The 14,850-nt window shown below is 39.9% G+C and overlaps 1 protein-coding gene across 2 annotated transcripts in view; it reads right to left on the bottom strand.

Moving 5' to 3' along the window:
- The window catches only part of ATP2A2 (ATPase sarcoplasmic/endoplasmic reticulum Ca2+ transporting 2), a 58,386-nt gene that overhangs the window by 22,586 nt on the left and 20,950 nt on the right, over positions 1–14,850 (bottom strand). For both annotated transcript variants that reach the window (XR_006293863.1, XM_043557554.1), the window contains exon 6: positions 1,559–1,639. Coding sequence is in view for 1 of the 2 variants with exons in the window: in XM_043557554.1 (XP_043413489.1) it covers positions 1,559–1,639 (81 nt within the window). In the remaining variant the exon portion in view is untranslated. The remainder of the gene's footprint in view (positions 1–1,558; positions 1,640–14,850) is intronic.

The following is a 14,850-nucleotide window of genomic DNA, read 5'->3' as shown; positions in this document are numbered from 1 at the left end:
TACACACTAATACTTCCAAAAAAAGTATTCTTAACATATATTCTTAACACACTAAAAAACTAGATACATTATATTACGTAATGAGGAGCATCAATGGGACACCTGTTTAGTAATGTCAGACATGAGAAATGAAAACATAGTTTTAGAAATATCTGCATTAGTGATGAGTGATCAGACCATTCTATTTCAATAAAACAAAACTGAAAAACATCAGCAGTTGCACTAAAAACACCACATGGTATATAAAGGACAACTTCTTACAACTTTTACAATGTCTCATTGAATTTGGTTTCAACTTTACTTAACATCACTTATGAAAATAACTGGGGTCACTCTGAGTAATGCAAAATATGGCTCCAGTTATTAAAACTGGAACATGATTAACAAAAAACATTTAAGAGATTCTATGAAAAGTTTTAAAAGTTAATTATTTCTATGGGCACACGATGAAAATTTTATATGCACAACCTAATCAGTTTCCCAACATTTTATGGCTTAATCAGCTTTCAGCTATTGCTGCTAATGGGAGTTTTAGTAAATAAGCTATTCATAACGAAACAATAAAAAACAGAGCTCAGGCTACTCACAATACTACCTCCCATTACTTCAACTGCTTTACAAAACTGATAATCAGATAAATCTTGATTACCTTTGGATTTTATACTCTATTTAATTCACGTTAGCATTGTGTCTGAGTTAATCTTCTGACTACCTTACTTCCAGTTAATATGAACCCTCCCCCCTAGACTGTACCTTTATCAAACAAAAATGGAAAAATGTTCCAAACAATCTCAGATCTAAACATGCAAACTTCAGGCAGTAAAACATTCACCATTTTGGAAGGTGCTAGCTTTTGTTAATTCTACATTTGATCATTGCCAAGTATGATAGATGCAAGAGTAGCATTCCTCCAATGAAAAAAATTACAGCTCTGGAGCCTTTTTTTCCTGACTGGAAAAAGAACACTAAATAATTCATTTTCCATAAAAGAGAGAGACAACACTTCAACCTGAAGATTACTGCCCTTGCTGGGCGCTTGGGTGGCTCAGTTGGTTAAGTGTCCGACTTCGGCTCAGGTCATGATCTCAGGGTGAGTTCGAGCCCCGTGTCGGGCGCTGTGCTGACAGCTCAGAGCCTAGAGCCTGCTTTGGATTCTGTGTCTCCCTCTCTTTCTGCCCTTTCCCTGCTTGCATGCTGTCTCTTTCTCAAAAATGAAAGAAGGAAGGAAGGAAGGAAGGAAGGAAGGAAGGAAGGAAGGAAGGAAGGAAAGAGAGAGATTACTGCCTCTGCTAATGTAGGAATTTGTAACTTTTTTTTTTGAAAGCTAATTTTTGGTAAAATTTAAAGGGGCCTTAGGAGATGAAAGCCAAGTTTGCTTTTAAATACCTTTAAACCTCAGACATTGGCAAAAAGCCTAATTTATGAAGTTTTAAGAAGTAAATATCTTGGAGAGAATTAAGTGAAGTACGATAAAGGGACAGTGAGGCAAGAGTCAACTCTTAGCATGGGATCTGAGAGAGTCTGCACATTCAAAGACTTTCCAATGTATAATGTTTACCTGTGAGAATGGACTGGTCAACTCTCAGAGTAGTAGATTTGATCGAAGTTAATCTTATATCAGCAGGAACTTTGTCACCAACTAATTGGGGAGAATAAAGGCAGTTAAAATAAGCAACTCTGTAATTCATGTTCGTGTTTCATAGAGATAAATCTGTCTCCAAATTAAACAAATTTTAAGGGAAATACATAGCCTGTATACAGCACAAATATATCAAAATCTGTTAAATTAAGATAATCAACTTATCCTTAGGGTTAGAAAAACTCTTGCTAGACAGATAACAGATTATCCCATCAGAAAAGCTAAAATATCACAAATAGGTAACAAACGTCTCAAATACACTAAAAAAAAAAATCTCACTTGTAAGAGTAACAAGAAACAGAAGCAGGAGACACCACTTTTAAACTACCAAATTGACAGACAATAAGAGTTCAGAAAATGTACCAAGTATGCAAGGATGTATAAAAAACAGGGATTCTTACAGGGTGGTGACTCTAATGTCTGAAAATTTTCATTTAAATAAGGGAAAAAAATTATCAGTGTCATAAATCACTTGGAGGCAAGTGCCTGAGCAGAGATCAATGAAATGCTGTGTTAGTACACAGTTAACAAGGACAAATTAAATGCATGTAATGTCAGTAAACATTCTACGTAATATTAGCAGTCCATTTAGTGTGTAATTCCACTCTGGTTCCAGACTTTGTGCCCACCTTCATACGCTGCTGAGTTCGAAGAAAAAACTGTTACAAAATCTCTGGAGGGCAATTCGGCACTATATATCAAAACTGCAAAGCACAATCTTTTTACACCACGTATTCCACTATAAGGAATTTACTCTTCAGATAGGCTCATACAGAATGTAGTTAGTCACAGCATAGTTTTTTATTAACAGTAGAAAGATAAGACAACTCCATTCATGCTAAAGTGAAAATTTCCTCCTTAGGTATACTGTATATTGGGGGGGGGGGGGGGGGGACATGAGTGTGAAACATCACTTATAGACAGCTACCATTCATAAGGGAAATACCTCCGGGAAGGGGTCACAAAATGTTAACGAGGGGGTTACCAGCGTGGTGGATAGAGGGAGACTTTTCACCTTGTACCCTTGGGTATCTTTTGAAATTTGATTTATCAAATAAGTGAATAAGCCTTTTGAAATTCACCCCAAGGGGCGCCTGGGTGGCTCAGTCGGTTGGGTGTCCAACTTCGGCTCAGATCATGATCTCCCAGTTGGTGAGTTCGAGCCCTGCTTTGGGCTCTGCGCTGACAGCTCAGAGCCTGGTGCCTGCTTTGGATTCTGTGTCTCCCCCTCTCACTGCCCCTCCCCCACTCACACTCTCTCTCAAAAAATAAACATTAAAAAAAATTTAAAAAAAATTCACCTCAAGAGGATCTTTAAGTCAACACAGTCTTCTTCACTAGGCCAAAGAGCTCCTTTAACAGCTCTTTTAAAGGGCTCACATCTCTAGTTTGTATAAAGTAAATGCCACATTGCAGATATAGGAACAGATAAAGCCACTGTTTCACATGGGCCTGGAGAATAGTGTCCAGCACACTGTGGGTGTTCAAATACTGTTGAATGAGGACATATCAGTACCAAAGCAACCGGGCATTAAGTGTACAACAGCTTTTCCTGACCTTCTAAAAGGTAACTAAGGGGGGGGGTGTGTGCCTGGGTGGCTTAGTCGGTTAAGTGTCTGACTTTGGCTCAGGTTATCTCAGGGTTTGTAGGTTCGAGCCCCACATCGGGTTCTGTACTGACAGCTCAGAGCCTGGAGCCTGCTTCAGATTCTGTGTCTCCCTCTCTCTCTGACCCTCCTCGGCTCACACTCTGTCTCTCAAAAATAAACAAACATTAAAAAAATTAAAAAAAAAAAAAAGGTAACTATGGTAGTTTTGGAAGTCTGATATAAGGAGAGCTAAAAATTAGAAGAAATATAGTCTCCCCTAGCATTACATATAGTATTTTTAAGTCAAATGTTCACTTTCCATACTTACTCTACAAACTGAATTTTAACTGTCACTGGTTATATACAAACTGGCAAAATAGCTTTTCTGTCCAAGGAGACTCATTTTATTTGTCAAACACCTACCACTTAGCTCTGGTTTTTCTGCCTTTCAGAGCTCTGAAGTTCAGGAAGAGTTGGTTTGCTTTTTGACCTCTAGTTCATTAAACCACCCTGTAGCCTAACTAGGGAATGTGGTCACAAAGGGGCACAGAAACAGACTGTCAGTATATAATCTCAAGGGACAAGGATCACCCTTGCATTTGACTGCAGGGACACATTAAGTTAAAGTGAAACTCCTGCTGGAAATGCTTATGCAACGAACAGCAATATTCCCCAACTGAATAAACGAGAATGTTTCCTCTTAATTCTGTTCCTGCTACAGTAAGTAACCATATATAACTAAACTTCAATGGCCTAACAACAGCTCAAGTGCTCCATCAAGATAAAAATTTGAAACCAATTAAAATTTTTTACAGTAGGGGAGCCAGGGTGGCTCAGTTGGTTAAGTATCAGACTTCAGCTCAGGTCATGATCTCATGGTTTATGAATTCAAACCCCACGTCGGGCTCTGTGCTAACCGCTCAGAGCCTGGAGACTGCTTCAGATTCTGTGTCTCCCTCTCTCCCTGCCCCTCCCCTGCTCACACTCTGTCTTTCTCTCTCTCAAAAATAAAGATTAAAAAAAAATTTTAATAAAAACTTTACTGTATTATTTCTGGATGTCACAATTAATTCGATCACATGTGATCCTGAACATGAAAAGAATAGGGGCACCTGGGTGGCTCAGTTGGTTAAGCGTCTGACTTTGGCCCAGATCATGATCTTGCGGTTTGTGAGTTTGGGCCCTGCATCTGGCTCGGCGCTGACAGCTCAAAGCCCGGAGCCTGCTTTGGATTCTGTGACTCCCTTTCTCTGCCCCTTCCCGGCTCACTCTCTCTCAAAAAATAAATAAATGTTAAAAAAAAATTTTTTTTAAAGAAAAGAATTATAAGGTTCAATCATGAGCATAGGACTCTAAATGGAAAATTTACTTGAAAATGGTTCTTGGGGCACCTGCGTGGCTCAGTTAGTTAAGTGTCTGACATTCTTGATTTTGGCTCAGGTCATGCATGGTCTCACGGTTTGTGAGTTCAAGCCCCACAACGGGCTCTGTGCTGCCAGCTTGGGATTCTGTCTTCCCTGTCTCCCCCTTCCCCGCTCTCTTTCTCTCTCAAAATAAATAAAAAAAGGAAGAAAGAAAGAAAAATGTTTCCTGCTGTCAGAGGCAATTTATGTCATGGTCCTACAGGAGCAAAAAAATGTCTAACATGGCATAGAGGTCCCCACAATCTGTAAGTATTCTGACACTTCGGTACTCTAACAGCTGAACATATACCAGCAATTTAAAAGAACACTTCGTTTTATGTTAAAAGTTGAATCCTGTTTTTCTAGTTCAACAATTTCATATATAAGCCCTAGTTCATACTTTTTTGAGAGAGACAGACAGAATGCGGTGGGGGAGGGGCAGAGAGAGAGGGAGACACAAAATCTGGAGCAGGCTCCAAGCTCTGAGCTGTCAGCACGGAGCCCAAAGCAGGGCTCAAACTCATGAGCTGTGAGATCATGACCTGAGCCAAAGTCGGCCGCTCAAGCGACTGAGCCACCCAGGCACCCCGGAATCAATACTAAATATATGCAGCATTAAAAATTATACTCATTCTGATGGAACTAGAGTGTACTATGTTAAAAGTGAAATAAATCAGTCAGAGAAAGACAAATATCCTACGATTTCACTCATACATGGAATTAAGAAACAAAACAGGTGAACCTAGGGGCATAAACAGGGTTGCTAGAGGGTGGGGGGATGGGCTAAATGGGTGATGGGCATTAAGGAGGGTACTTGCTGTGATGAATACTTGTTACATGTAAGTTATAAATCATTAAATTCTACTCCTGAAAGAAACAACAAAAAAAAACAAACAAACACAGGTGTGCATGTACACACACATACACACACACACACACACACACACACACACACACACACACACACACATTCTTGAACTCACCCAACCGTGAGATTATGACCTGATCCAAAGCTGGATGCTAACTGAGCCACCTGGGTGCCCCCAAAGGTCTATATTAAATACATGAAGGTCGGGGTGCCTGGGTGGCTTGGTCGGTTAAGTGTCCGACTTTGGCTCAGGTCATGATTTCACGGTCCGTGAGTTCGAGCCCTGCGTCAGGCTCTGTGCTGACAGCTCAGAGCCTGGAGCCTGTTTCAGATTCTGTGTCTCCCTCTCTCTCTGCCCCTCCCCTGTTCATGCTCTGTCTCTCTCTGTCTCAAAAATAAATAAACGTTAAAAAAAAAAATAAAAAAAAATACATGAAGGTCATTTCTTTGCTGTACAGAAATTATACGGATATACATTTAATTGTTGGCTAAATATTTAGAAATGACTCAAATGTCAAATGCTAGTGGAACAGATGACCTGGGAAGCCCTTAAAAACTGACCTCAAGCTTTTCTCAACTTTTCTTGGTTCTGATAACAGGCATTCTAACTGGGGGGTAATTAAATATTTAGGAGCTAAAACAAAAGATCACCTGGGAGCCTTTTATAAACTATACACTCTCAGAAACTACTCTTCAAGAGTCTGGTTTAATGCATTTGGCTTGGGGTCCAGTAATCCACCTTTTAAAAAGTTCCCCAAGGGTGCCTGGGAAGCGTCTGACTTCAGCTCAGGTCACGATCTCACAGTTCGTGGGTTCAAGCCCCGTGTCAGCCTCCTGGAGCCTGCTTCGAGTTCTGTGCCCTCCTCTCCCTCTGCCCTTCTTCCACTCACCCTCTCTCTCTCAAAATTAAACGTTATAAATAAATTTTTTAAAAAAGTTCTCCAGGGGCGCCTGGGTGGCTTGGTTGGTTATGCGTCCGACTTCAGCCCAGATCATGATCTCACGGTCCGTGAGTTCGAGCCCCGCGTCTGGCTCTGTGCTGACAGCTCAGAGCCTGGAGCCTGTTTCAGATTCTGTCTCTCCCTCTCTCTCTGACCCTCCCCTGTTCATGCTCTGTCTCTGTCTCAAAAATAAATAAATGTTAAAAATAAATAAATAAATAAATAAATAAATAAATAAAGTTCTCCAAACACTAAAACAAAAAACAAAAAAACAAAAGGAAACAAAACCCAAAAAACCTAAGAAGAAACAATTACCACCATGCACAATAACTGGAGTCACAGATCCCATGAAGAGCTTGTTCAGAACAGCCTACTGTGTGCTGCATCTCATGTACCAAGTATGCCAGCTCTAGGCCAAGAGGACCTTAAGTCCTCCAACACCTGAGAAATTTATCATCTTAAAGTTCTACATTTCATTGTTTTCATCAAAAACTATCTCTAAGGAAAGGAAGCATAAATCCATAACAAAGCATCAGTCCAAACTGGTGTTCCTCAACACCTGCTTTGTTCTAGTATCCTCTTAGCTAGAAAACCCCCCACATCATCTTGATCAACCCTCAGTTTAGTCAGGAAACTACAGCTAGAAGTAAAAGGAGTCTTGCCTAAGGAACCTCAATTAACGAAAGACTTCTTTTAACCTGCTATGTGACTCTGTTTTATGCTTTTGTTTGTAATAATCAATACAGGATTCAATCTATTAGGACACACACTCTCTAAGGAAGCAAAAGAAGATTCAATTGATACTTTTCAAATTAAGACATGATTATTTTCCTTGTCCGCTGGCTTCTATGAATTTCAGACAGAGGGTTTTGTGTGTGAGGAGCAGGCAGTGCTGTTCCTGATGATCGCACCCAGTAATATTTCCCTGATGGAGCATGTCAATGCCCTTAACGGCAAGTGGTAGTGGAAAATTCTTACTCTTGCCAAGGGGATGCTCTGCAATTTTCTCCTCTGAAAATTTTTTCCCCGTCTCTTAGGTTCTGGTGGTGTAATAAAAGAATAAACTGTTAGAAATACCTTCCATTTGTTTAACCTCTGACACTTTTCAGATTCAGCTCTTGGTTTCCTAAGTCCATCGGTCTTTAACCTGCTACCACAATAGGGATTTCTACTCTGAAAAAAATCCTCCATGTATAATTAATACTAGCTCACCAAGAATGCAAGTAAAAGTCAAAGGAAATTACTCTGCCACATTTTAGAAATGAACTCAAACTTCCTTTATCTTAAAACCTAGAAAGGAACGTAATGCACGGTACTTAAACGATGTTTACATCACTATGTCAAAAATAAATACAGATGGGGGCACCTGGCTGGCTCAGTGGGTGGAGCATATGACTCTTGATCTTGGGGTCATGAGTTCAAGCCCCAAGTTGAATGTAGAGATTACTTAAAAAAAAAAATTAAATATTTAAAAATAAACAAATACTGATGGTTAAATCAGCATTACTCAGAAAAGGCCTTTTTATGAACTAGTTCTATGAAGGGGAAAAAAAAAATCTAATTTACTGAGGCAAATTCTACCAGCTATTCAAGTCTTTTCTAAAAAAACTATATATAAGATCAGAAATTATCTCCTAAATACCATTATTGTTTTTTAGTTTATTTAATATACATGTTTATCTCTTTATTTATTTAATGTTTATTTATTTTTGAGAGAGAGCGAGAGAGAGCGAGTGAGCACGCATGCATGAACAGGGGAGGGGCAGAGAGAAAGGGGGAAACAGAATCTGAAGCAGGCTCCAGGCTCTGAGCTATCAGCACAGAGCCTGACGTGGGGCTCAAACCCATGGACTGTGAGATCATGACCCGAGACCAACTGACTAAGCCGTCCACACACCTGTCGTTTTTTTTTTACTTTAAATGGCTCCTAGGAAAAGCAAGCTGTAACAGAATTAACCTAGATTAAACATTTAACTATGACTTAAATATTTTCATTGTTCTGATTTGAGTCATCAATTTTATAGTTGGGCAAAGTGAATGAAATTCCTCACTTGAGAAGTCCACTTGCCTGCTTTCTCCAGACCTCAGGGTAAGTAAGGAAGGAACATTACAAATCACCATAGTACACTAAGTTTGCTTCCAGTCCATTTGTTCAAAGTATTATCTATGATGGTTTAAAATGCAAATGTAGGGACACCTGGATGGCTCAGCTGGCTAAGCTGGGGACTCTTGATTTCAGCTCAGGTCATGATCCCAGGGTAGAGGGATCGAGGCCTGCGTAGGGCTCCGTGCTGAGAGTAGAGCCTGGTTATGAAGATTCTCTCTCCCTCTGCCCTCTCCCATACTTGCACCCTCTCATGCGCTCTCTTAAAAAAAGGGGGGGTGGAGGGGTGAGTGCCTGGGTGGCTCAGTCGGTTAAGAGTCTGACTTCAGCTCAAGTCATGACCTCACAGTTTTAAGACTGACCCGTGTTGGGCTCCATGCTGGGCATGGAGCCTGCTTAAGATGATCTCTTTCTCCTCCTGCCCCTTCTCTCTCAAAAAATAAAATAAAAAATAAAAAAGTAATGCAAATATTACAGTCTCTTATTTAAAATGTTTAAATACCTTCTTCCTCCCAGAACTGAGATCAAGTCAGTATCTTAAAGGTGGTTTATAGCACCTCCCAGGGCCCAGCTGCTGCTTGCTTCTTACCACTTTCCTCTCCCTCTAACCTCCAACACAATGGTCTCCAATTCCTCAAAGCTCTTTCTGAGTCTTCATACACCCTCTTCTCTGCCACCTTGCCCCACCCCGAACAGCGAGGCATTCCTCAAATTCCCATTTTAGGTTGGCATCCCTTTCGATGCGCCCACAGAGAGCTGTTCTTTCCTTTCCGGACACGCTCACATACGTGCTCAGTAAGTCTTCCCATTATTACACCAAAAGCTCCATGAGGCACGCACTCAGTCACTGTGCCTTTCCTAGCCCCGAGCACTGTGCTGGCACACAGTGGGTGCCAGATAAATATCTGTTAACAAATAAAATACTTGCACACATTATTTCCTTTAATAAACAACCATCAGAGACTTATGATAACTATCAAGTTGAAGAATGTCACAAAGGGAGGAACAATGAAGAGAGTCAAGACCAAAGAGATCTCAGACTTGGTTAAGCTGAATGAAGAAACAAGTGACTGTTACTAAATTTTACATTTAGACTAAAAACAAAACAGAACATGTATGCTAGCACAGATTAGCTAGAGGTGGAGGGGAAAGAGCACATGTGAGAGCAGGGTTTTAGCTGGTAGAGCAATGAAGGTTGCCAAAGAAGTGTCCCTAGTCTGTAAAAGCAGAAGAGTGTCTCGAATATCAACCAGACTCCATTTACATAACAGCATTTACGTCTGAGAACCAAAGAAAACCATCAAGATGGTAAAGGGTTTGAAAATAATTACATGAACAGCTGAAAGAGCAAAAACTAACTTGGAAATAAACTTTTAGCATCCTCACACCGTTTGCACCCCAGACTCCCTGCTCCACCCCAACTGCCACCTGCTACTGGACAAGCTGCAGTGGGTCCGAGTTCTGGCCAAGTTCCCTTCTAGTTCTCTAAAGGCAATGAATTTACCTTCCCCTACCTAACAGGCCATCATGGGAGGAACCATCAAACTTCTGTGTGACTACAAAGTGAAAACTAACATGGAGAACAGACAACTATATTTTAGCTATTAGTAAGGATTGTTTTATAATAAAACTGATTAAAAAAAGGGGCGCCTGGGTGGCGCAGTCGGTTAAGCGTCCGACTTCAGCCAGGTCACGATCTCGCGGTCCGTGAGTTCGAGCCCCGCGTCAGGCTCTGGGCTGATGGCTCGGAGCCTGGAGCCTGTTTCCAATTCTGTGTCTCCCTCTCTCTCTGCCCCTCCCCCGTTCATGCTCTGTCTCTCTCTGTCCCAAAAATAAATAAACATTGAAAAAAAAAATTTTTAAAATGGCATAGCTGGTCCTAAGGAGCCAGGTTTCCAGTTACTAGAGGTGGGAGATGATGCTCACTCAGTACATGCTGCTGACGCAGTCCATCACTAAGCTCACAGTACACAGCATCCAGCACATCCCCTGACTTTTCTCATTATTCCAGAAGTAAAGCCTGCTTTTAAAAGGTGAAAACCCATTCCTTACTCCTCTCATCAAAACAGACACCAGCTGTTAGACGTCTTTATCTGCTAGGTATTTCTCTATGGATAACACTTATTAAAACTTTATTAAAATAGAAATCATAGGGGCGCCTGGGTGGCTCAGTTGGTTGAGCGTCCAATTTCAGGTCAGGTCATGATCTCGCAGCTCATGAGTTCAAGCCCCGCATCGGGCTCTGTGCTGACAGCTCATAGCCTGGAGCCTGCTTCGGATTCTATGTCTCCCTCTCTCTCTGCCCCAACCCACTCACATTCTGTCACTGTCTCTCTCAAAAATAAACATTAAAAAAATATATCTAAAAAAATAGAAATCATAAACCTCTTCCCTTTATATATGCTTATCGGCCTTATGCTTTTTTAATGGCTGCATAGTTAATAACATACACTAAAATTTGGAGAATGCTTGGTTATTCTATACCAAGCACTACTATAAGGGCTTTATGGGTTAAGAACAATCTTCATGATTCTAAAAGGTGTGATTCTCTTCTTTCCCAGTTTACAGATGAAGAAAAGGAGGCACAGAAAGCTAAGGTCACAGTGTTTATATCCACACCACACACTAAATCAGTCACTATTTTCATGGCCATCTAGGCATTTATAATTTTTCCCATTCCAATGTTCTATGCCGAACATCTTTGTGTACGGAGATTACTTCTGGAAGATAGATTCCTAGAAGCAGAATTTTCTCACAAACATATACTCCACCAAACTTAATTCCTGCCATTTCCTAATACTTTCAATCTTGTATTTTTCTGAGCATTAGTAACAATCAGCACCTTATTTTCCAAAATTCTTTTATCTTCAAGATCAAAGTTTTTAACAAAAAAAATCAACATCATTCTACATTTTTACATAGTCAAATCTGGTGATCTTGGCAGTTCTGTTTCACACTTAGGAAACATGTTCCCTATACTATGTGGTTTCTTCTAAGTTTTCCAAAATCTTAATCACAGTGACACGGATGGAGCTGGCACTTACTGGTACTGTGACTACCACTGAGTCATGGGGAATGGAGAGGAGGTAATTACAGGAAATCAGGAAATGCCAGCCCCAGGGGATTCAGGTAAAGCTTCAAAATCAACTAGTCCATTGTGATCTGATGGTCAGAGAGACCTGAGTTCCTTATTTCTCATGGTTCCTAGTCTTAGCTACCCTGACTAATCAATGAAGGGCCCTAGGTCTCAAAACTCTGCTTCTAATATATCTGAACTGATTTCTGTTAGATTATTTGCTCTTCTGCTTATGTACAATTATTTAAGGTTAAGACCATTTCTGATTGTAAAACTGAACTATGACTTACAGGAACAACTAAGATCATGATTTCTACATTATCTGTTTGCAGAGGCTGAGACCAATACCTCTAGCTAGCCTGGTTTTCCTACCCTCACTGCAAAACAATTCCATATGGGGGAAAAGGCTACACAGCAAACCTGCTCACCACCTTATTTGGTCATACATTTTTGCTTCTCCTTCTCTGATCCATGTTTATCATTTTAGAGCATTTGGTTTTTTTTTTTTGGTAAGTAATCTCTTCTCCCAACATGGACTGACACTCATGACCTCAAGATCAAGAGTCGCATATTCTATCAACTGAGGCATTCAGGCACCTCATGTTATCATTTTAGAAACAGGTGAAAACTTTAACAACGTTCAGCAATACTATGTAAACTGCTTAACAAGACAATATTTTACTTAGTTACACCACTTAACTGTACTTCACTGCCCCCCCCATTTTTATTAAGATCAACATATCACCCTATATAAGCTTAAGGTGTACAACATAATGATTTATGTATAAATTGCAAAATGATTACTACAATTAGGTAGCATCCATCAGCTCACATAGTTACAATTTCTTCCCTTGTGGTAAAAGCTACTTTTAGCAACTTTCAAACATACAATATAGTATAGTTAACTATAGTCATCATGCTGGATAGTACATCCCCTGAACACTTGTCTTATAACTCGAGTTTTGTACCTTCTGGCCACCTTCACCCAATTCCTTCACTCCTGCCCCTGGCAAACACCAATCTGATCTGTTTCTAGGAATTTCAGATTATTATAATTTTTTTAATTCTACATATAAATGAGATCACACAGTATGTCTTTCTCTGACTTATTTCACTTAGCACGACACCTCAAGGTCCATACATGTTGCAAATGGCAGGATTTCCCTCCTTTTTTTATGACAGACTAATATTCCACTGCATATTAACACATTTTCCTTTCCCGTTCATTCATCAACATTTAGGCTGTTTCCATGTCTTGCCTATTGTAAACAGTGCTGCAAATAACATGGGGGTACAGTTATTTCCTTGGGATAGTGATTCCCTTTCCTTCAGATATACCCAGAAATGGAATTGCTGGATCATATGGAGTACGTACTTTAAAAAACCACATAACTAGATCCTGAAGTGGATTTCTGCAGAGAAGGGCAAATGAACCCCCCTGAATTGCATGCAAAATTTTGAATGGGCCTCTGGGGAGATTTCATCAATTCTCAAAGGGACTGTGATCTAGAAATGATTAAGAACTACTGTGCTATGCTTCTCAAAATGTGGTCCACCTAAGAGCTTGGTAGAAATGCTGAATAACCAGGCCCCACTCCAGACCTACAGAATCAAAATCTGCACTTTAACAAAATCCCCATGCACATAAAGTTAGTGAAACACTGCTCTAAGCAGCTGGCCAAATCTGAAGGCCTGTTTTTGTTTTTAAAAGAGCCCTGAAGACGAGAATGATTTTTACATTTTTAAAGCCTTAAAGGAAAAAAAAAAAAGATTTTTCTACAAAGACTGTTTGGGGCTCACAGAGTCTCAAATATTAAAAGGCACCTGGGTGGCTCAGTTGGTTAAGCATCCAACTTAGGCTGAGGTCATGCTCTCATGGTTCGTGGGTTCAGGCCCTGCATTGGGCTCTGTGCTGACAGCACCTGAAGCCTACTTTGGATTCTGGGTCTCCCTCCCTCTCTCTGTTCTTCCCTGCTTGCACTCTGTCACTGTCTCTCCAAAATGAATCAACGTTAAAAAATATAAATAAGAATTAAAAAAATTAAATTAAAATAAAATAAAATGGCTCTGTACACACACACACACACACACACACACACACACACACACGTACGCGCACACACACACAGAGTTTGCCAACTCCTCTGTTCTACAGCACAGAATTGGTCACTTGGGTATTTGTGTTAGGGAGCTTGGCAGTTATGGATTAAGTGTTTGTTGAATGTTCAGTCAGACTACTCCAATCCTTTTTTTTCTAAAAGCCAAAGTACACCTGGAGTCACAGCCCAAGTTAACAAATGATAAGGCCACATTATCAGAATCAGACATCTTTTAGAGCCAGAAAGCTCCTTTAAAAAGTCTACTCCAATTACCCAATTCTGTAGAGGTTAATCTGTCCGGCTTCATGCAGAATTAGAATAATAATTTGGGTCCTTCAGTGAATCAGTCATCTTTGAATTTTACAATTTTGACTTTTCTTTCCCTCAACTGCTTAGAAACAACACTACTTCACAGGGGTTACTAATTTCCATGGCTGTGCAAGATGACTATCAAAAGTGAAACTTTTCTTACTACAAATATTTAGTTACCAAGTTAAAGAATTAGTTTTTTTACTGACTAAATCCTGAAATTGCTGGCACTACTGAATGTTGACTTTTCTCATTTTAAGAAATAGAAAATCGATTTCCTTAGAAGCTAAAGCAAATGTAATTTCACGTTAAGAATGTGTCATTTCTATCATTTACATAATCTTAAAGTAGGATTTGCTCCAGAGTATACTACAGGACAGGAATCATCTAAGGGTATTTATGTCTTTGTACTGTTCGCCAACTCCGGGTTACCAAGATACATAAGGTTTGTTTTTAAACAATCCCGAAAACAATAGCCTGGAGAGTCAATAAATAACCTACTCCCCAGGCATACACTGGGACCCCCCAAATTCTAAAGTTAAAAATTTTATGACTATCATAGCTTGAATCACTTTGATAAGCAGATAATATAGAGAGCTTAAAAAACACCATGGCTTCAGAAGATGAAAATGTGGGTAACTATCTCCATTTTTTTTACTTGCTGAAGCAATTTTATTTGGCTCCTGTATTCTAGATACCTCTTAAGCATCACATATGCTATGCATGCTTACACAATGTCTGCTGGGAAAGATTATTAGCTGGTATAGCAACATATATTTAATTTCCTCAATTTCTACATCTCTCCCTCAAAATGCCTCTTGG

Source organism: Prionailurus bengalensis, chromosome D3 (assembly GCF_016509475.1).
Source record: "Prionailurus bengalensis isolate Pbe53 chromosome D3, Fcat_Pben_1.1_paternal_pri, whole genome shotgun sequence".
NCBI classification, from domain to species: Eukaryota; Metazoa; Chordata; class Mammalia; order Carnivora; family Felidae; genus Prionailurus; species Prionailurus bengalensis.
This window is presented reverse-complemented; position numbering and strand designations above follow the sequence as displayed.